Consider the following 23,729-nt stretch of genomic DNA (forward strand, 5'->3'; position numbering starts at 1 on the left):
TTACTTTGAATCATTACTTTAATCTTTGTTCTATCCAAGAAGTAAAATTCATGTTCTTGTTCAAAAACTGTGGGATTAAATGGTTACAAAACATGGTCAAATTGGGATATTTCCTTATATTCTTGCCCACGACAGTGTTTAAGCCAAATAACATATAGATAACGTGTATTGCTAGAAGACAGGCCCTGATGCACTCTTAAAAATGAAGGTTCCTCAAGGTTCAGCAAAGAAACCTCTTGTCACGAACAGTTGTTAGTTATATTTAGATCACTGTATTGGTTTCTTTAAAGCACCAATGCATAGAAATTCTCCTTGACTCTAAAAACCCTTTTGGGTCTATTTCAAACCTTTATTTTCATCTCACCTGCTTCTAGCATAGCCTCCCACCCAAAAAGACTGACTTAAGACAGCTAAATGTTACCACCAAAGCTCAAAGTTGTATTTTAAGGACTGATGTTCAATTATGTAAGCAGCACGCCATCTATATTTCAGCATTTTCAATCATGAAATCACTTGCTCTGTCTCTCAAAACTAGACTTTAAAAGTAATTACTTAAAGTGGCAGGTCTGAGAGGTCTTCACGGTTTTCTGAGCATCTCCTGCTTTAAGTGCTATGTGTTTTCAAATGGCAGCTGTGCAAAACCTTTAATTTGTGCTTTATTTCAAAGATGCATGTCAAAGCTCCAGATAAGAGCAATGCTTTGAAAAAAAGTATACTGCTTGCTTGTGGGGAAGAAAGGATAGCGCTTTCTATGCAGGTGCATTTGCTGAGCAGCATTATGCACTGGTAGGCACATAAGGACAAAAGGGGAAAAACGGTTACCAAGGAAACAAGCCTCTCTCCTGAAGTGTGAAGTTTCAAAGTATTCACATGTAGGCATTTTGTATGCGCTGGCAACGCAGGGTGTTAATGAGATGAACTGACAGTAGCGTGCCTTATAAACATGCACCACAAAACAAGCAAACACCTTGAATGCTTAATGTTGGCATATTAATATGCAGGTTTTCTTGTACATATGCATTTGGCCTCGTTTTGTGTTGTGATTTTGTCAGACTCATTGTGATTTGATTTAATTTTCGACGTGTTAGAGAACCTGCAATCGAAACCCTATTAATATTTGATTATCCATGGGAAATAATCCCTCTATATGTGAATGTCACACTCTGATATGAAGAGGGGATTTGTAAATTAGGTCACAATTGATCTAGTTATGCCGTCGACTTTAAGTAATGTATCACAAGCCTCAGGGGGGCATCTTTATATAGATCCATGGTTTTATTTACTTGTATTACAAAGTCAAATTATAGTCTGTTGCACAGAAGAATCATTAGAAATATAAAGCAAGCTTATTTAATTATGGATGTTATCATCTCAGGAATGAGTTATAAGTATTCCGTTTATGTTTTTAGATAGCTTATAAGTGTGAGTTTAGCAGTTAATGCGCTGGCAGTGGCGTGTGCTACTTCACTGTCTGAGGTGTTGTAATACTCGGATGTCTCTCGCTTGCTGGGAGCCACACAAAAGGCTGACCAAGCAACAAGGTTCTCACTGGCGTCGGTTGTGTTCAGCTCCCTCCCCCCCACTCCCACATCTTTGTACATCAATACAGCAGGGCCAGCCTGCACTGCAGCCATTATATAATGATGCTTCTACCAACACACACACACACACACACACACTCACACACACTCATAGAGACAGACCATTTACCAAAGAACAGTCAGGACTAATTAAGAGATGACACACCTCTAATGTGTGTGTGTGGCAATAGAAGCAGAAAAAGGAAAAGATAAGGCGATGCTTAAGGTCCAGGGGATTTTGTAAGATCTTAAATATGGCATCAGAAAAAATGTGTTTAAGTGTTAATAAAATTATTGTGAGATGTGCCATCTCAAGCTAAATTAACAATGTTTTATGTATGTTGGGATACATTTATCCTTTAATTTAAATTTAAATGAGTTTATACCTTTTTTTTTTAAATAATATTAATTTAAATTAGTAATGAGTTAATTTTAGTTTTGTTTAATTTAAGTAGGGGGCAATATGATGGTAACATGGTTGGTGCACAACCTGTGGTCCAACGCAATGCATTATTTCAAATAAAATATATTTAAATTCATTTATTTCAATTCATATATTTATATAGATATATATATATATATATATATATATACACTCACCGGCCACTTTATTAGGTACACCTGTTCAATTGCTTGGTTACACAAATTGCTAATCAGCCAATCACATGGCAGCAACTCAATGCATTTAGGCATCTAGATGTGGTGAAGACGACTTGCTGAAGTTCAAACCGAGCATCAGAATGGGGAAGAAAGGGGATTTAAGTGACTTTGAAAGTGGAATGGTTGTTGGTGCCAGACGGGCTGGTCTGAGTATATCAAAAACTGCTGGTCTACTGGGATCTAGGGTTTACAGAGAATGGTCCGAAAAAGAGAAAATATCCAGTGAGCGGCAGTTGTGTGGACGAAAATGCCTTGTTGATGTCAGAGGTCAGAGGAGAATGGGCAGACTGGTTAGAGATGATAGAAAGGCAACAGTAACTCAAATAACCACTCGTTACAACCAAGGTATGCAGAACACCATCTCTGAACGCACAACACGTCGAACCCTGAAGCAGATGGGCTACAGCAGCATAAGACCACACCGGGTGCCACTCCTGTCAGCTAAGAACAGGAAACAGAGGCTACAATTCGCACAGGCTCACCAAAATTGGACAATAGAAGATTGGAAAAACGTTGCCTGGTCTGATGAGTCTCGATTTCTGATGGTAGCGTCAGAATTTGGCGTAAAGAACATGAAAGCATGGATCCATCCTGCCTTGTCTCAATGGTTCAGGCTGGTGGTGGTGGTGTAATGGTGTGGGGGATATTTTCTTGGCACACTTTGGGCCCCTTAGTACCAATTGAGCATCGTTTAAACGCCACAGCCTACCTGAGTATTGTTGCTGACCATGTCCATCCCTTTATGACTACAGTGTACCCATCTTCTGATGGTTACTTCCAGCAGGATAATGCACCATGTCACAAAGCTCAAATCATCTCAGACTGGTTTCTTGAACATGACAATGAGGTCACTTTACTCAAATGGCCTCCACAGTCACCAGACCTCAATCCAATAGAGCACCTTTGGGACGTGGTGGAACGGGAGATTCGCATCATGGATGTGCAGCCGACAAATCTGCAGCAACTGCGTGATGCTATCATGTCAATATGGACCAAAATCTCTAAGGAATGTTTCCAACACCTTGTTGAATCTATGCCACGAAGAATTAAGGCAGTTCTGAAGGCAAAAGGGGGTCCAACCCAGTACTAGCAAGGTGTACCTAATAAAGAGGCCAGTGAGTCTGTATATTATATTATATATATATTACCAGTGTAAGTTTCTGCTGCTTAATATTTTTGTGGAAACCATGAATCCTTCTTTCAGGATTCTTTGATGAATAGAAAGTTTAATGAGCAGCAAATATTCATTTCATTTTATATATATATGCGCATACAGTATTTGCCAATACAGTTATTTGCTTATAAAAGTTAAAAGCAGAAGTAGTGATAACCTGATATGTTTAATAGAAATTAATACAAAGTTAATGTTGAATAAAGTTAATAATGGCAGTATTGCATTATGTTTCTTCAAAAACTTCAAAATAATTATTTATCATATCATCCTTGTGTGTGTTTTCAGGCTGGTAATTGGTTAAGAAGAAACGTCTCACTGCTGTTCTGGCTTGTCCTAGATGCCAACCGAGGACCGTGCAGACCTACATTATGTGTTTCTCATGTATGTGGTATGTCAATCTATAATTGATGACTGATCTTTCCATCTCTATCCTTTTTTTATCGCCATAAGCACTGCAAACTGCATGTGCAGCCTAAATGCAAGAATGTGTCTCTTTTATAAATATTATACATCAATACAGAGCGTGAGAAGATGGAAAACATAGTAATATTGATCACCTCTGCCTACAACCTGTAAATTGTGTTTTTTAGGCCAGATTGGGTAAAAAAATAAAATCCTAGACAACAAACATCTTGGGATAAAGTATGCACACAGAAGTACTGTGGCATTGCACCAACCTCAGAGGGTTGCTATCTATGGTTATAAATGATGTCCAATCTCCTCTTCAGAAAACTAGGACGCAGACCAAGAGCAGAACTTTCGACCAGCCAAATGTTACACCAAAAATATGCTATTTAAAACGAAAAAGAGGACTGTCTGTTCTTAAACTGAGGCACAATATAGCTGCTCTATTTTTGACCGTTTTAATCGACATCAAAAGTCTTCTGTCAGGATCTAGACGATGATATATGTGACTCCCTCAGTGAATTTTAGACTTTTTATTATTTTTAAATCATTTTCTCTATGTATGCGTGTCCTAATTATTGATGACAGCGAACAGGGAACATTTTATGGTGTTTCAAGGTTGTGCACAGTTATGTATGACAGTTTATTTATATCTTTATTTTACTCTGTAAAGGTGATAGATAGATAGATAGATAGATAGATAGATAGATAGATAGATAGATAGATAGAAGCAGCTCTGTTAAATTGCATTATCTAGCATTGCTGAATCTCATTCGTCAATTTACAAAACAACCGCACCGTCTCTGATGAGAATTCTAAAAGTTATCTCTATGGGTCTGCCATAGAGGGGTTTTCTAGCGACATAGGAGGCATTTGACACGGCTGGAGTCTCAGCATGTTGATATAACAGAGTTGGCACTCTTTATGGTCACAGTTCAGGAATTCCATGCTCTGCTCGCCTGTAGAGCCGTACGATTGCAAATTGGGCAATCAGTGGAGTTGGAGCTCAGTCTGGCCATACTGTCCACACATGGTGGTCTTGAGCTATCAGAATCCTGACTCACTCTTCTATATGTCATGCTGATCGGTCCATCTGTTGGAATTGGTTCTGGCTTTGTGCACGGAATTCCCTGTGGAATCTGTTCATTAGAATGTTCAATAAAAGAAGATTAAATCAAACCACTGTTGCACCTGTGTTCAACATCACTGGAGATTCTCCACAAACTCTTTTGTTTTTGAGTCAAATGTTTTCTTTTTATGCTTTATTATGAAGATTATTTCGGAATAATTTTGTGATTCTTTCAGAATCCCCATCAGGACCATATGCCAGTGTTTGGACACGAGTCGAAGGTGATATTAAAGCAGATGTTAGGTGAGTTTACCTTCAGCTTCTTTATTGCCAGATCAGCAGGTTCAAGGTTAGAAGCTGCACTCAGAGGTGCTCTAAAAAAAGCTCGTCCCACTTCTAAAGTGCATGTGATTCGAAGCAACATCACAGACACTGCCTGAAGTTACACACCTCTTTTAAGTTGTGCAATGCACCTGAGATATCCTCATGTAGTCTACAAAGAAACAAAAAGTGACATTGTATTATTGCTGGTCTGTTGTGCAGTGGAAAAAAAGAAAAGGGGGGAAAAAAAACAAATTAATATGTACGAAACAGATCTGAGACCCAAACAAAGTAGTCTTGTACAGTTTATTTTAAAATCTATGAATATTACATCACTAGCTAATGCAATTATAAAAAATAATGTGCATAATCAGTTCTCCGGAAACACATATCATGTCTAATTTACATTTTAATGGCCTAAATGTTGTATCAGTTTAACTGCGATGGCTCCTCTTTTGTAAAAGAAACCAAATTATCAATTTCAATTTTGGACATGGTATTATTTTATAATATAATGTGCATTTTATTCATTCAAATTCAGGAACTTCATTTGCATTATTTCACATGGTCAGGCTAATACAAATTAAAAGGCATTAATGCAATAAACGGTGTGTGTGTGTGTGTGTGTATACTGTATATATATATATATATATATATATATATATATATATACACACACAGTAATAACTATGTAGTTTATTAGAATGCTTTCTGAAGGATCATATATTGTTATGGCAACATTTTCAGCAGTTATTACTTCAGTCTTCAGTGTCACATGATCCTTCAGAAAGCATTCTAATAAACTACATTTGTATAAATAAATAAATAGAAATATATTAGTAAATATATTTTATATAAGCAAAATTCTCAAATTTCCATAGTAAAAGGTGTTATAATTCCATAATTTTATAATATATTCTGACATTATATGGCAGTAATTAATTTGCCCTAGAACCAAACAATGGTTATTTGATTCAATAAAAGAATTCTTCTACAATCATAGATCATTTCATTCAGAGTGCCTAGGGCTGTCACAGGGTCTGTCATAATTTTCCTCCCCTTGTTTTGCACCAGCCAGCACAGAAAGACTCAGCAGAGGAACAGTCTGTACACCCATTGCATGCTTGAACACAGACACACAAAACACACACAAGACACTGCAGGCGCGACAGTAGATGAGCCGTTCAGAAGGCTTAATTAATGAGGGCGAAACATCTGCATACCAGCATATGTTTAGGGCAATCACCCAGCATGATGATCGCTCCATCTCACTAGATGACAATCAGGATGTATTAACCGGGCAAGACCTAACATATGGTGTATGTCATAGACACATCCTGTCAGCATGGTCAAACATATTCATTAATGCCGCTTAGCATTATGAGACAGACAGTGGATGGAAACAGATGAACTGCACTGAAACTGCACTGCTCTGCCGCAGTGGCCCTTTTGAGCAGATAACCATCATTGATGGTAATTGATAGCAACATGTCTGGTAATTGCACTACCTACTTGGCAGCTATTTGGTGGACACTAATTTCCATAGTGTGTTTTGGTCTATTGGATAATGGCAGGCGCCTTTATTTACAAGCTTGGAGAATAAACAATTAATTAGGGTGAAACCTGAAACCTGAAGTAGGGCTTTCAGCCAAGCCCTGTCAGTACACGAATCAAAGATACTAATTGGATCAACAAATCAAAATTTTGAATTAATTAAATTAAATTTATTATTTAATTAAATGCATTTTTGTGTTATTGTGAGAAATATATCATATTTTAGAATATATATATATATATATATATATATATATATATATATATATATATATATATATATATATATATATATACACTCACCTAAAGGATTATTAGGAACACCATACTAATACTGTGTTTGACCCCCTTTCGCCTTCAGAACTGCTTTAATTCTACGTGGCATTGATTCAACAAGGTGCTGAAAGCATTCTTTAGAAATGTTGGCCCATATTGATAGGATAGCATCTTGCAGTTGATGGAGATTTGTGGGATGCACATCCAGGGCACGAAGCTCCCGTTCCACCACATCCCAAAGATGCTCTATTGGGTTGAGATCTGGTGACTGTGAGGGCCATTTTAGTACAGTGAACTCATTGTCATGTTCAAGAAACCAATTTGAAATGATTCGAGCTTTGTGACATGGTGCATTATCCTGCTGGAAGTAGCCATCAGAGGATGGGTACATGGTGGTCATAAAGGGATGGACATGGTCAGAAACAATGCTCAGGTAGGCCGTGGCATTTAAACGATGCCCAATTGGCACTAAGGGGCCTAAAGTGTGCCAAGAAAACATCCACCACACCATTACACCACCACCACCAGCCTGCACAGTGGTAACAAGGCATGATGGATCCATGTTCTCATTCTGTTTACGCCAAATTCTGACCCTACCATCTGAATGTCTCAACAGAAATCGAGACTCATCAGACCAGGCAACATTTTTCCAGTCTTCAACCATCCAATTTTGGTGAGCTTGTGCAAATTGTAGCCTCTTTTTCCTATTTGTAGTGGAGATGAGTGGTACCCGGTGGGGTCTTCTGCTGTTGTAGCCCATCCGCCTCAAGGTTGTGCGTGTTGTGGCTTCACAAATGCTTTGCTGCATACCTTGGTTGTAACTAGTGGTTATTTCAGTCAAAGTTGCTCTTCTATCAGCTTGAATCAGTCGGCCCATTCTCCTCTGACCTCTAGCATCAACAAGGCATTTTCGCCCACAGGACTGCCGCATACTGGATGTTTTTCCCTTTTCACACCATTCTTTGTAAACCCTAGAAATGGTTGTGCGTGAAAATCCCAGTAACTGAGCAGATTGTGAAATACTCAGACCGGCCCGTCTGGCACCAACAACCATGCCACGCTCAAAATTGCTTAAATCACCTTTCTATCCCATTCTGACATTCAGTTTGGAGTTCAGGAGATTGTCTTGACCAGGACCACACCCCTAAATGCATTGAAGCAACTGCCATGTGATTGGTTGATTAGATAATTGCATTAATGAGAAATTGAACAGGTGTTCCTAATAATCCTTTAGGTGAGTGTATGTATAAAATATTTGAAAAAGATACAAAAATAGAAATAAATTAAAAACACCCCTATTCTATGCAAATAAGATAAAAACAATTTAAATCTATAAATAAATAGAATCTATCTATCTACCTATCTGTTCCTTAGAATAAGATATGAAATTAAAATGATAATAAACTGTGTATATAAATAATGTTTTATTACAATTTTAATATATTTTTAAATTTTATATTAAATTTAAAAATTTGTATTAAATTAAATGTAATTAAATTAAAATGTATTTTTCTTATTGTAAAGACTATATATTGTATTTTAGAAAGTGTGTATATGCTATGTGAATAAGATAAAACCCCTATGCTATGTGAATAAGATGAAAAAATAATTAAAATTATATTTTAATATAATGTGTTTATATAAAGGACATTTCAATTAAATATTATTATATTTTATTATAATTAGAAACTTTTACTTTATTCATTCTAATGAATACATCCATCTATCTATATGAATTTCGATTTCATTTAAACATGGAAAATGAAAATTTTAAATAAATTAAAAAAGTTAAAAGAGCCCTCATTGTAAGTTTTTTTTTTTGGCCCATTTATCATTCAGCAGGCAAACATCCTGTAATTATATATGAAAGCAAACCTATTTTTAGGGATCCTGTCTGTAGCGCAGTATGGGGTGAATTATGTGCCAAAGTTTAATATAAAGAACAACACCCTTGCATTATTCAAGGTACATCTAAGAGATGGAAACTTTGTGTCCTTTTGCATCTAAGTTCACAGTGCAGTTGTACATTTCTGTCTACTGTGGCACCAAACAGGTCTGTGTACAAGACCTGGAGCTTCTTCAAGAACAAAGACAGTTCTGGGCTTTTGCTTGCTGAAGCTTAGAGGACTCTCAGACAGTCCAATCCCAATTACAGCAGTCTAGCCAGACTGCAGTAACTGTAGTGTGTAATTCTGCAATCAGTTCAGCAGCACACTAGATAGAAGTATACAACTCTTATTTACTGACCGATGATTGTCTGAAGCACTTCAACAAGGACAGAACGTTCTGAAGGTGGAAACAAGTCACCTACTTTTAAACTACTGTTTTGCAAACAAACTAAAAACAAAAATAAAATAATAATATCCAGATTTTGACTTGTAATATCCAAATGCAAGTGCACTTTTACTTAGCATTTGCTTTATTATTGTCTTTGCACATTGTTTGTTGAAACAATGAACTGCTCAAGAAATGCTTTGTGTTTATTTTTGCATAATTAGCATATTTTGCATAATTTATTTATTTTTATTCCAACAAAATATCAGCTTCGGTTAAAAAAAATATTGATATTGGCCTTTAAGCAACCCATATGGGCTGAAGCATAGTAGACGTTCAGAAGTCCAGAGTGTCGTGCTGGTAGCGCAGTCGCGGGCTGTTCTCACTATAAAACTGACTGAACCAACGTCGGTGATTCTGAATGGCTGAGTCTTCTTTCACAAGCATAGGTTTGGAGATGTACGTCTTGTTGTTCCAGATCATCACATCTCGTTCGAACTGTAACAGCAAAATTATCAGTTAAGATCCCATAAGCATCCTTTGGTAGGGTTATTGTAACAAAACAGCTTCTTTTAAATAAACATTGATAGTATCTATATATAGTTTCTGTTCATCAAAGACATATCATATCCTGGTTTTCACAACCGTTTTCAACACTGATAATAAGATAATAATGTTTCTTGAGCAGCAAAACAGCATATTAGAATGATTTCTGAAGGATCATGTGATACTGAAGACTGGAGTAATGATGCTGAAAATCAGCTTTATCATCACAGGAATAAATTACATTTTAAAATACTCTACATTCAAATAGAAAAGTTATTTTAAATTGTTATAATATTACACAAAATATATTTTTTTTTTTACTGTATTGGTGATCAAATAAATGCAGCCTTAAAGGGTTAGTTCGCCCAAAATAGTGTGGATGGATGGATGCGCTTTATTGCACTTCTTTTGGACTGTTGAACAAAAACACTCGCCCACTGCCATTATAAAGCTTGAAAGAGCCAGGACATTTTTTTATATAACTCTGATTAGATTAGTCTGAAAGAAGAAAGTCATATACACCTAGGATGCCTTGAGGGTGAGTAAAACATGGGCTAATTTTTATTTTTGGGAGAACTAACCCTTTAAGGAGCATAAAGGACTACTTTCAGCAGTAGTGTATGGATGCAACATGGAACAAAGTTGTCAAATCTGCATTACCTGAATGCATTCTGCTCGAAGAATGAATTTTGGTACCAGGGGAGGAATCGTGCTCTGGTAGAAGATGGTGTGTGATACACACTGCAGTAATGGCTCAACTGGGGTAACGCAGTGCATAATCACACCCCGACCCAGAAAACTGTGTTCAAAAAGCAGGAAAACCACACCTGGACCCACCTACAAACATAAAAGATTTCATTCATATCACCAGGGAGTAAAATCAAAGTAATTTATACAGCATTCTGCTGTGTGAGACTAAATAAAATAGATTAATACACATAAATGATTCACGTAAATCATAACACAATTCAAATTCATGCCTACAGTACTTTCCACTCAATTATACAGATGCTTTTTAACTTCAACTAAAAGTAAAGATCCAATTACAACTGTTTTCACACATACTGTCAGGATTCTTCGCCATCACTATGGTGACAAGGCAGTTCCTTTTCAGATAACACACACAAAAAAAATGTTGCACAGCTGACTATAAAACAAATTGGCTACACTTCACTATAGGGCTCTATATGTTAACATTAGTTAATGCACCAAATTAACAATAACAATTAAAAATGTTATGTAATTTTACATGTACTAAAAATACATTTATTTATTAATACATTTTAAATATATTAAAAAGTAAATTTTTCAGGTCAAATAAATTATCATTACGTAATATAATATAAACAATTATTAACAATGGAAAATAGCATATTTATATAAAATAAAATACATATAATTAAATAATAAATTAATTGTGTGTAGACGTGCTGATATCGCGTTTGGTCTCGTTCTGTCGCGCTTATCTTGTCAGTGTCTGCGCTTGCTTGGCCATTTGTTGTGGAAAAATAAGGAAAGTGTCTCCAGCTAAATTCAATTTGTATTTTGTTAGATGGGTATAAAAAAGCTTAGTTTACCGCGGCTGCTGTCGTGTGAAGACCGAAGAGTGTAAAGACCATCGACTCTACCGTGTGACTCCACCGGGCTGGGACACCAGCAAAGGATATAAGTATCGCTTTTTATTTCTCCTCTTTTCTACTACTTGTTTCACTTCTGTTTCAGTTTTTATAACCATTTCTTACTATGTGTAAGTAAGTTGTTGTTTTTACAGTTGTGGTCAGAATTATTGGAACCCTTGGTAAATATGATCAAAGAAGACTGTGAAAATTAACCTGCTTTGTTAATCCTTTTGATCTTTTATTTAAAAAAATTCACAAAAAGCTAACCTTTCATTGGATAATAAGAATTTAAAATGGCGGGAAATATCATTATGAAATAAATGTTTTTCTCAAACACACGTTGGACACAATTATTGGCACCCCTAGAAATTCTTAAGAGTAAAATATCTCTGAAGTATATTCCCATTCATATTCACAATTTTGAGCACTCTAGGGTGATTATGAACAAGAAATTATCCAGCCATGGCTTCCTGTTTCACAGAAATATAAATAGGAGGGAAAACAAAGCCCAAATTCCCTTAATCATCCATCACAATGAGAAAAACCAAAGAATATATTTCTGATGTGCAGCAAAAGATAATTGAGCTTCACAAATTAGTGAAGTGGCTTTAAGAAAAGAGCTAGGGCAGTGAAAATTCCCATTTCCACCATCAGGGCAATAATTAAGAATTTCCAATCAACAGAAAATGTAATGAAACTGCCTGGAAGAGGACGTGTGTCTATATCGTCCTAATGCACGGTGAGAAGGAGAGTTTGAGTGGCTAAAGACTCTTCAAGGATCACAGCTGGAGAATTGCAGAAAATAGTTGAGTCTTGGGGTCAGAAAACCTTTAAAAAAAATTGTCAAACAGCCCCTACATCACCACATGTTGTTTGGGAGGATTTCAAGAAAAATTCTCCTAGCTCATCCAAAAACAATCTCCAGCATATTCAGTTATCAGACAGGACTGGAACTTCAAATGGGACTGGCTTCTATGGTCAGATGAAACTAAAAAATGAGCTTTTTAGCAGCAAACACTCAAGATGGGTTTGGTGAACACAGGGATAAAAAGTACCCCATGTGTACAATTAAATATACTGCTGTATTTGTGATGTTGTGGGCCTATATTTCTGCTGGAGGTCCTGGACATCTTGTTCAGACACATGGCATCATGGATTCTATCAAATACCAACAGATAAAAAATCAATAAGTGACTGATTCTATTAGAAATCTTATAATGGGCCATGTTTGGATCTTCCAACCGTACAATAATCCAAACACAAACCTCAAAAACAACACAAAAATGGGTCACTGAGCACAAAACCAAGCTTCTGCTGGCCATTCCAGTCCTCTGACCTGAACCCTGTAGAAAATGAGTGAGGTGAACTGAAGAGAAGAAGCACCGTCATGGAGCTGGGAATCTAAAGGGTCTGGAGTGATTCTGGATGAAGGAATGGTCTCTGATCTCTTGTCAGGTGTTCTCTAACCTCATCAGGCATTATAGGAGAAAATTTAGAGCTGTTAAACTGACAAATGAGGTTTAACAGGTATTGAATAAAAAGGTGCCAATAATTGTGTCCAACGTGTGTTTGAGAAAAACATTTATTTCATAATGATATTTCCCCCCATTTTAAATTCTTATTATTCAATGAAAGGTTAGCTTTTTGTGATTTTTTTAAATAAAAGATCAAAAGGATTAACAAAGCAGGTTAATTTTCACAGTCTTCTTTGATCATATTTACCAAGGGTTCCAATAATTCTGACCACAACTGTAGCATGTGTGTTTAGCAGTGTTATTTCTTAGGATTACTGATAAAATATACTGTCGTGATTTGTATTTGTTATCTATTTAAATTTTAGTTAAATAATGTCTGAATTTATTATGTCTGTATAGGTCTTTTATTAAGTTTTAGTTTTATTTAAGTTATTTTAGAGTTATTTTAATACTTCAACAAACTAAATGGAAATGAAATGATATATTAAATTTATAAATGTGTATGTATATATATTTATGTATGTGTGTGTGGTTGTACATATACATAGATAGTTGTTGTTTTTTGGTGTTTGGCTTAGTGTTATGTTAGAATCATTATTATACTCTTATACCTTTTGTTCTTTAATATTTTGAATTGTTTTTAGCTTTATTTTTTTTGGTTTTTCATTTAAATGTTAAGTTTTGAAATTTTGTTGTATGCATTTGTCATTTTTATTTAATTTCTTTTAAAATGTGTCTAGTATTTATAAAGTTTTAGCTTTTAGTTTTGGATCTGTTTTTAGTTGTTTTAATACTACAATTGATTGCTTCTGTTGTCCTCATTTGTAAGTCGCTTTGGATAAAAGCATCTGCTAAATGACTAAATAATAATAATAATACATTTTAATTATAAATTAGATAAGCCATAAAAAAATAAGAAACATTTTTTTGACCTTATTTTCAATTCATTAAAAAAATGAAAAGCTAAAAAGAAATTGCAGCACCGAATCTAATTAATTTACCCATAACATGTAATTCTTGAAGCAAAGAATCTGTATGTAGTGCAGCCATACTTCATTCATTGTACAAGAAAACCATCTCATTTGTAAATCTGACTCATCCTAGGGCATCCAACACTCTCTCTCTCTCTCTCTCACACACACACACACACACACACACACACACACACACACATTTAATTTACATAGAAGCATGCTCTGTATGCACTCGACTAACTGCTTAAAATACAGAGAACACCCCTTAGAACACAGAGATCAAGACATGCTGTTGTGTGCAATATCATTCATGACTTGTTTTCCATTCAGCTAATCAAGGTCAGTCTCCACGGCTCACTCGCACCCTCTGGCTGACGGTCCAGTCATTACCTGTCTGGCCAGGACGTCCAAATCAAGAAGAGGCCAGTGGCGTCCGAACACAGTGAGAGCGTGTTTCACCAACATCTGCGAACAGTGCTTGTTTGGGTCAGGCTCAGGCTTCCACTCCACCTGGAATCACATCAGGTCATACAGGTTTGGAACAACATGAGGGTGAGTAATTAATGACACAAGTTTAATTTTTGGGTGAACTATCCTGTTTAATTAGTAACAGAATATTTTTTTTAAACACTTAAGTCCACTCTGACATTTACAGTACTTATTTCACATGCAAAAGGTTGCCAATCATAACAAGTAATTTACATAATCATATTTTTTCTTAAAGGTACAATGAGAAAAGTGTTATTTTTTGGAAGTACATTATGCTAGTTATTGATAAAAGAAATATTGAATAATGATATAAATGGGATTATATAAATAGAGCCTCATAACTACATATTTGTAGCAGTTTAAGTATGCCAATTCCACACACATAGACAGTCACAAACGGAAGTGGTATGTTTTTACAGTAGATATTGCTAGATTTTTATGGTTTTATGATAGTTTTGTCCATTTTTATTCTACCATGTATCCTAGTTTTCTGTGACAAAGACATGAAATCTGTTGACCAGGATTATTAATGTTAACTGAAACTAAAATTAAAACTATGTTCGTTACTTGAAATGTTCAAAATGAACATGAACTGAATTAATATAAATAAATAAAAACAGAAACTTTTAGATTTTTTTTTTATTTCAGCTATTTGCCAAGGCAACACTTCTCATTTTCATGAGGGCCTAACTGGATTTTTTCATTATGAGTGTTTCCATAGAAATAATAATTTTCTGAGTCCATGATTGTGAACAGTTCAGAGTACAATAAAATTGTCAATTACAGTAATTATGACTCTGTAAACAGCATAGGAAGTACTAAAATAACCAAAACTATGTAAACTAAAACTGCTTAATACTATATTGAACTAGAACATTTAAAATAAAAATAACAAAATTGCCAAAATCTCAACAAAAATAAAAAATGTAAAAATATAATCTAAATAATCTTAAAATATTACTAAAAACTATAATAATATGTCAGTAAGCCCAAAATAACACTGCTGTTGACATTTCTCCTTGGGATGAATGTTTGTGTGAGGAATCAAACCTTCCAGTCATGCCGTATAAACTCCCAGGTCTTGCTGTTAGTATAGCGCAAATCAACTCCACTGACGATACCTGGAGTGTGCAAATGAGCCAAGTGTGCGATGTCTGCTGCGTTCTCTGGAATCTCCTGAGAAAAGACAGATATGAAAGTGTGAATTAAAATGACTGCTAGATACCAACATCATATTCACTGAGAAATATCAAATAAAGGTACAGCTCAAAAAAATTTAATATCATGAAAAAGGTCAATATTTTTTGTCACTCATTTCAGAAAGTGAAACCCATATATTATATAGATTCATTACACATAGAGTGAAATATTTGAAAGCCTTTTTTCTTGAAATGTTGATGATTATGGCTTACAGATAATGAAAACCCAAAATTCAGTGTCTCAGAAAATTAGAATATTACATAAGATCAATAAAAAAAGGATATTTTAAACAGAAATGTCAGGCTTCTGAAAAGTATGTTCATTTCTTTGCACTCAATACTTGGTTGGGCCTACTTTTGCGTGAATTTTTGCATCAATGCGGCGTGGCATGGAGGCAGTCAGCCTGTGGTACTGCTCAGGTGTAATGGAAGCCCAGGTTGCTTTGATAGCGGCCTTCAGGTCATCTGCATTGTTGGGTCTGGTGTCTCTCATCTTCCTCTTGACATTCTCAATGGTGTTCAGGTCAGGCGAGTTTGCTGGCCAATCAAGCACAGTAACACCATGGTCACTGAACCAGCTTATGGTACCTTTGGCAGTGTGGGCAGGTGCCAAGTCCTGCTGGAAAATGAAATCAGCATCTCCATAAAGCTTGTCAGCAGAAGGAAGCATGAAGTGCTCTAAAATTTCCTGGTAGATGGCTGCGTTGACTGTGGACTTCAGAAAACACAGTGGACCAACACCAGCAGATGACATGGCAGCCCAAATCATCACTGACTGTGGAAACTTCACACTGGACTTCAAGCAACATGGATTATGTGCCTCTCCACTCTTCCTCCAGACTCTGGGACCTTGATTTACAAATGAAATGCAAAATTTACTTTTATCTGAAAAGAGGACTTTGGACCACTGAGCAACAGTCCAGTTCTTTTTCTCCACAGCCCAAGAAAGACGCTTCTGACGTTGTCTCTGGTTCAGAAGTGGCTTGGTAGCCCTTTTCCTGAAGACGTCTGAGCGAGGTGACTCTTGATGCACTGACTCCAGCTTCAGTCCACTCCTTGTGAAGCTCTCCCAAGTGTTTGAATCAGCTTTGCTTGACAGTATTCTCAAGCTTGCGGTCATCCATGTTGCTTTGGCACCCAAATTCTTCCTTCCAGTCAACTTTGCATTTAATATGCTTTGATACAGCACTCTGTAAACAGCCACACCTTTCAGTAATGACCCTCTGTGACTTACCCTCTTTGTGGAGGGCGTCAATGTTCATCTTCTGGATCATTGCCAAGTCAGCAGTCTTCTCCATTATTGTGGTTTCAAAGAACAAGAGATACCCAGAATTTATACTGTAGGGATGGTCATTAATTGAAACTCAAATGTAAATATTCTAATATTTTGAGAATCAGATTTTTGACTTTCATGAGCTGTAAGCTCTAATCATCAAAATTTAAACTTTTGAAATGTTTTACTTTACATGTAATGAATCTAAAATATATGAAAGTTTCACTTTTTGAAATAAGTTACAAGAAAAAATTAACTTTTTCACGATATTCAAATTTTTTGAGATGTACCTGTACAAATATGCTGTCTGACCTCGATGTGTGCATTAATGAAATGTTCGGTACGGCCGCGGTACACCCATTCCTTGCGGGTGATCTCGCTCTGTTCTGGCACTCTCCAGCTGGGCTCCAGCCCGTCACAGTGAAACCACACCAGAACCAGCCCGTTGATCTCACAGCTGGGCCAACACCGCACCTTTGCAAACTCAGGTACTAAAAACATCCAAATGATGTCATATACTGTATAGTACTGATTAAAGTTTTGAGGTTTTAGTGCTTCTCTGATCTCTCACCTTTATCTGCATATGGAATCTTGACACATTTCCCATCAGCCCCACGGAACTGCCAACCATGGAAGGGGCATTCAATGCATCCCCCTACGACTCGCCCACCCACAGCCAGGTTGGCACCTAAGTGGGGGCAGTAAGCATCCACCACATAGGCCTTGCCATCCTGCCCACGGAACACTGCCACCTGCTGTCCTGGAGGAAAATTCTAATAATTGTAATTTTCTTATTTTGTTTTAATAAGAAAATAACTCTAAAATTGTATGGAGCAATTGGTTACAGTAACCTAAAGAGGTCAGTACAGGTACAGAAAGTGAATCAAGGGACCCCTTTGGTTAATTGGGTAACTGCCACGGACTGTCATTCTGGATTAATTTCCTTTTAGAAAAAGCCTGGGCTTGCTTGCTTATGCCCCAAGTTCCCTCGTCTACTGTTACATCACATGCTCTCGCTAGTAGTGTATAAAAAATATTTTCAATTGATATGCAGAAATGAAATAAGAGCTGAGAATGACATTTTATGTCACATCATTGAGCATGTGAGACACTGTTTGCTATTAGGTCTCAACCTATATCATTAGCCAAATTGAAAAGTTAATAATTACTTAAAAATAAACAGTAAAGTATGTCAGTTAATAATTAGGTTTATTGTGTTATATAACCAGGAATAGGCGTAGCAACATTCAAGACTGTAAAATCTTGATTTGCACACTCATTCTCTCTCTCTCTCTCCTCGGGTCTACAGCTACAGGACCCAAAAACTCCTTTCTCTTATGCTGACCTGAGGGGTTTTATTTGCCTGCAATGCAGAGCCCCTGAAAAAAAGCTACTAGACTCAAATAACAAAGAAAAAGGCAGTGGAATCGGTTTACATTATGACAATAGCAAGCAGTATCTATGAAAATACTCTGTCATTCGTTCTACACAGCAAGTACAAACAACAAGAAATAGCCATGAAGTGGTCATATACAGTACATTTCAAATTATGTATAAATAGAGAAAGAGATGAGTGTGTTTCAGCCGCATAAGCATATCAAGTATCATGTTTGTTATCTGATATGATTTCTGAGGCATCTAGCCCATAGCCCATTTAACTAAGGTTTTATGAAGTGCACATCAATACGCTGTAGCAGTAACTGCATGCAATTAAATGCTGTGCCCTTTGAGATCACTAAAGGAAACTCCATTCAGCTGTCTCACTTCTTAAATATGCTGCTCTTTAGTCTCTGGGTTTGTGATGGAGAAGCGTCTAGATGGTATCTAAGGAGATGTCAAACATGGATCATCTTGTACACTTACAGTGTAACTTTTTTAAATCGGTGTATTTGGAAACAAAATTTTCGTTAAATGCAAATTGTTGAATTTAAGAGTCATTTTGACTAACTTAAAGGGACCCACGAGCCACAGGGTTTAATTTGGTTTTGTCTGTGTATGTTTTTTTTTTAACTCTCAAAGCCGTGGGTCCCATTGACTCATTATATGACTGACAGACTGCAACGGTTTGAGTTAAAAATCTTCGTTTGTGTTCTACTGAAGTCACCTATATCTTGGATGCCCTGGGGATAAGCAGATAAACATCAAATTTACATTTTTGGGTGAACTATCCCTTTAAGTAAAACTTAAAGATAGTTCACCCATTCTGTCATCATTTACTCAACCCCAAGCTTTTCCAAACCAGTATGAGTTGCTTTCTTCTGTTGAACTTAAAAGAAGACATTTTAAAAAATGTGGGTAACCAGACAGTTTCTGATCCCCATTGACTTCCATGGCATTTTTTGTTCTATACTTTTGGAAGTCAATGTGGACCAACAACTGTATCATTTAAATGAAGTTGCAGTTTAGTACATTTAAATTATATCATCTTTAAATGTAATATCAAATAACACTAGTTATTTTAGAAATGAATAATAGGATGTCTTTCGGATGAGATGTTAAACCGAGGTCCTGACTCTGTGGTCATTAAAAATCCCATGGCACTTCTCATAAAGAGTAGGGATGTAACCCCGGTGTCCTGGCCAAATTCCCTCAACTGGCCCTTGTCAATCATGGCCTCCTAATAATCCCCATACACTTGATTGGCTCTATGACTCTCTCTCCTCTCCACCTGTAGCTGGTGTGTGGTGAGCACACTAGCGCCGTTGTGCTGTGGCTGCCATCGCATCATCCAAGTGGATGCTGCATACTGGTGGTGGTTGAGGAGAGACCCCCCCACATGATTGTAAAGCGCTTTGGGTGTCCAGCAATACACAATAAAAGTGCTATATAAATGCATCATTCATTCATTCAAATAATGAAGTACTTTACATATCATGTTATTAAAGGTGCCATAGAATGCATTGATACAATATTTTAAATTGTTCTCTGATGTCTACATAGATGGTATGTGGCTTAGGTAAGGGCAAAAATTCTCTAGAAACAGTTTTACATGTCGATTTACAACCCTAAGATTTCTCCTCAGAATGAAACGGTCTGTTATTGGCTTATTTGGAAAGGTCATGAGTAATAATGTTGAGCTCTGCTCTGATTGGCTGTTTCAAAGTGCGGCTCATTTCAGTAGCTCACAGGAAGGAAACACAGGGAAAATATATATTTCAATACTTTCTTGCGCAGTTATATCGATGGGTAGTTATACTGTAAATAAAACGCGGGTATCAGGGAGCCGCTATTAATATGCTGGGCATTGAAACTGCTTTGGAATGCACGATTGCGTTTTACTTTCAGTTTCTAGATCGCATGTATTCTGTTTATACTATGAGGCAGCAGCACTTACCACACATTTTACAAGATCAGATGCTTGTCAGTGATGCTCAGGATCTGTTAATCATTCGCCATCATCCTCAGGCATTGCTCCTTACTCTGTTTATGTGGAAAGTGAAATCTTATGTACTGTAACAGGCCATGTCCCTAGTGGCTCGCGTTATTTTATTAGAACGTGTTATTTGTTTTCCGTGCCTTTCTGAATACAGACACCAACCCATCCCTGCACAGCCTGGAACATAACATTTATTTCCATGATCTGCCATTTTCACTGTTGTCCTCGCTTGTATTTCTTCACAATACCTGCAGAACTTCTGATGGTTCGGCTGGTGGTTGGTCTTGAACATGGGCGGGTATATGCAAATGTAGGGGGCGAAACTATTAGTGATCCCGACTGTTATGTAACAGTCGGTGTTATGTTCTGATTCGCCTATTTTTCAGTGGTCTTTTTTTTATTCACGAGATTTACATAAGGAGGAAACAATGGTGTTTGAGGCTCACTGTATGTCATTTCCATGTACAGAACTCTTATTATTCAACTATGTCAAGGTAAAGACAGTTTTCCATTCTATGGCACCTTTAAAACATAATGATTTAAAATATACTTTAAAGGAAAACTTTTAACTTGAATAATTATAAAGTGTGCTCAGAGTCAGTCATGAAAGAGTACTCTTTTTAAGTATACTGAAGTGGCCATTTATTTTAATAATATATTATCTGCAAGTGCAGTTTTTAAAAATATATTTTATGGTTTAAGATTTGAAGGACACTACAAAATTTAAAAACAATGATTTAAAATATACTTTGAAGTAAAACTTAATTCAGTGTGACTCACAGTCAAGTTAAAATTAGTATAATGATATTATACTAATTAATATATGATATCGAAAAAAATATCAATAAAATAAACAGTTTCCATTATCTGTAAGATCTTTGGTTGTGACAGTCATTCAGCATTTGTAAAAGTCAAAAGAGGTATTACAGGTTCAAAAGTCTCCAGGTTGCAAAGCACAACAGCGTTTCTTTGTATCCCAAAAACAAAACTACAAAGGGGTTTTGTTTTGTTTTCACCGAAAACCAAAAGGTCTTTGCAACATGATAGGGCATCCCACAGCAACTCAGCTAAGCAACAGGCACTTAAACATAACAAAAGCCAGTAACAAAATGACAGGACTGCACGTACGCAAATGCTTAATCCTGATAAGTGTATAGTCTGTCAGAGTGATGCACAATGAAAAAGATCGAGAATGATTATATTGCCACAGACACTTCTTCCGCAACCCTGTCTGAAATCAATAAGAGACTCAAGCATGTCTCAGAAAGTTTAAAATAAATATGCTGATTTTGCATAACAAACTGATCGAAGATATTAATATAGCTGCATATCTTGCAGCAACATACACAACATTGTCTGACTTTTTCTCTTTTTAACAACATTTAAATAATCCGGCAGTGTGAATTTTTTTTTTTTTAAGTAGTCTCTTGATTTATAAGATCATAAAGACTGCATGCATAATAACTGTACTAGAATGTTGTTTTAGATTAAGTATAGGCAAGTATTTACATTATACTTGCAGTGCATGCAAAATGCACAGTTTAGCATTATGTGTGTAATCAAATTTAATTGAAATTTACCCCTTTAGTAAATATATTGAGTCATAAGCTCTTTCTCTGTGCAGTAACAGCATCAGACATGGGGATGCAACATATCATATGCGACAAAACATCTGCATTATTGATCTCAAGCCTGGAATGTCAGGATGTAAATGACTGTTTCTGTTCTTGAAATGACCTGAAAACCCATCTGGCTTCAAACCAGTCAATGGAAAGATATTTCAGTCTCAGATTTGCGTCTGCGCAGCACAGAAAGGAAACGCATGACTGAAAATGTGCGGAGTCTCATAGGGAAATGCAACTCATTAATAATTTTAACTGTTAAGTGTCTAAGGGGTGGCATTCATTCCGGCGTTCAAAAACGTTTAGATGGGGCGCAACGTAAGGGGACGTTCACACAGGAACGCCGTACACACTCGTGTTCTTCCACTTCTAATATCGCGACTCCATTCGATTGCGCTCTTTGACGCATGAATTCGTAAACCAAGCGTTCCGTGTTGCTTTATGGTGTTCTTATTTGATCATTTGTTTTATACACAGCTTCTGTGTTATTATTTGATCAATGAGGGATTCCATGACACTTTGACTGCAGCAAAAATGAGAAATAAAACTGTAGGACATTTCCAGTGACGTGATTTTACCTCACCTGCGCAGTTTTGTTTAACATTTTGGCGGTTGTTACTTACCCAACACTGTCACACTCTTCACATCTCCTCTCTCCAGCATGTGAGAGTCTAAAACCCGGTACCAGCCGTTTGGATAAACCGGCGGTAATTCTCCGGTCTTCCGTCGCCGCCGCACTTCGTTAGCAGCCTGGGCACGAGAGCGCCCGTCCTCCGCGATGTACCCCACCTCATCCACACCGCGGAGCAGCTCCAGAGGAGCGAATAACAGTCTGTACAACCAGCCCATCGCTAGGAGGAACACGCCTGCGAATATGCAGGCTGCCGCTCGCGTAGGGGCTCCTGCCAGTCCGGTTTTCCGCCACAGCTCTGGGTATCCCCATCCGAGCACCGTGTCTGATGGATCTTGAACGAGCATGACTAACGTGGCGGTGAGACCGATCGCTGCCACCGCGACTGCCTTGAACATCAATGATACCCGTGAATTCTCCATGACACCTGCGATGTCACACACTATGACAGTCAATCAGTGTTCTCAAGCTCTCCTTCTCATTTTAGTTTCTATGTAGACGGTAAAGCGGTAGTGTTTGTTTATGCATGCTATGGTTTTTTTCTAGGGGTCAAACACAGCATATGTCCGTAGCGTTCAATAGAGCAGTGGATACGTGACGCTGCGCGTGATTGGCATTCAACAGGCCACGCCCACACGCAGGTGAGGTTTCAGATTCAGAGCAATAAATGCACAGTGCGACACTGTATGTGTACTTTTTCTTCATGAGCAAAGTGCATTGGCGAATTTGGTTTTTATTCCGTTAATAAATAAGTAAATTCAGTTGCAGTGTACATGAACACCCATTCATTCATAATTCCAGAACTGTCACCTATTTAAAACTTGGTGATATTTTCCAAATAGATTAAGAATTTTAATTGCTTTGTCAAGTTCCAATAAACCAGTGTGGCAATCTGTAAAAACAATACCTTTGTAGGTGTATTATGTATTCTATGTCCGTGTTTTGTTCCAGTGAGGACCTGACTAAAATTCAATCTTGAAGGGGACCGATAGCACCAGGATGAGTTGGTTCAGGGCCCCTTGTATTGTTTAGGGGTATGTGACCATGCCAAGAAACACCTTTATCTGAGTTTTCTGAGCTTTTAAGAATCATAGAAATGACGTTAACTGAAAAAAAACCCATTATGTTATCTTCAGTAATCTTTAAGCATCACAAAATAGCATTGGATTTTTTTGATGTAATGGCAAGATAATACAGAAAACATGACAGCTT

The 23,729-nt window shown here is 36.9% G+C and overlaps 1 protein-coding gene across 1 annotated transcript; it reads right to left on the reverse strand.

The window, feature by feature from the left end:
* Positions 1 to 9,354: 9,354 nt before the first annotated feature.
* LOC306856114 (cholesterol 7-desaturase nvd) lies at positions 9,355 to 23,113 on the reverse strand. The gene is made up of 7 exons (XM_079395140.1): positions 22,510 to 23,113; positions 17,460 to 17,648; positions 17,201 to 17,379; positions 15,467 to 15,592; positions 14,318 to 14,437; positions 10,520 to 10,696; positions 9,355 to 9,811 (listed from the first exon to the last, which is right to left on the reverse strand). The coding sequence occupies exons 1-7, from the start codon at positions 22,937 to 22,939 to the stop codon at positions 9,650 to 9,652; spliced, it is 1,383 nt and encodes a 460-aa protein (XP_079251266.1). The 5' UTR covers positions 22,940 to 23,113; the 3' UTR covers positions 9,355 to 9,649.
* Between the last annotated feature and the right edge of the window lie 616 nt (positions 23,114 to 23,729).

This window comes from Barbus barbus, assembly GCF_936440315.1.
Source record: "Barbus barbus genome assembly, chromosome: 36".
NCBI classification, from domain to species: domain Eukaryota; kingdom Metazoa; phylum Chordata; class Actinopteri; order Cypriniformes; family Cyprinidae; genus Barbus; species Barbus barbus.

What these genes read in the sequence shown, in the direction of transcription:
- LOC306856114 (XM_079395140.1), bottom strand. Translation starts at nt 22,939, where the DNA reads ATGGAGAATTCACGGGTATCATTGATGTTCAAGGCAGTCGCGGTGGCA. An exon ending in GAAGAGTGTGACAGTGTTGG is followed by an intron (nt 17,649 to 22,509) that starts GTAAGTAACAAC and finishes ATTTTCCTCCAG; the next exon opens with GACAGCAGGTGGCAGTGTTC. An exon ending in TTCGAGCAGAATGCATTCAG is followed by an intron (nt 9,812 to 10,519) that starts GTAATGCAGATT and finishes TTGCTGTTACAG; the next exon opens with TTCGAACGAGATGTGATGAT.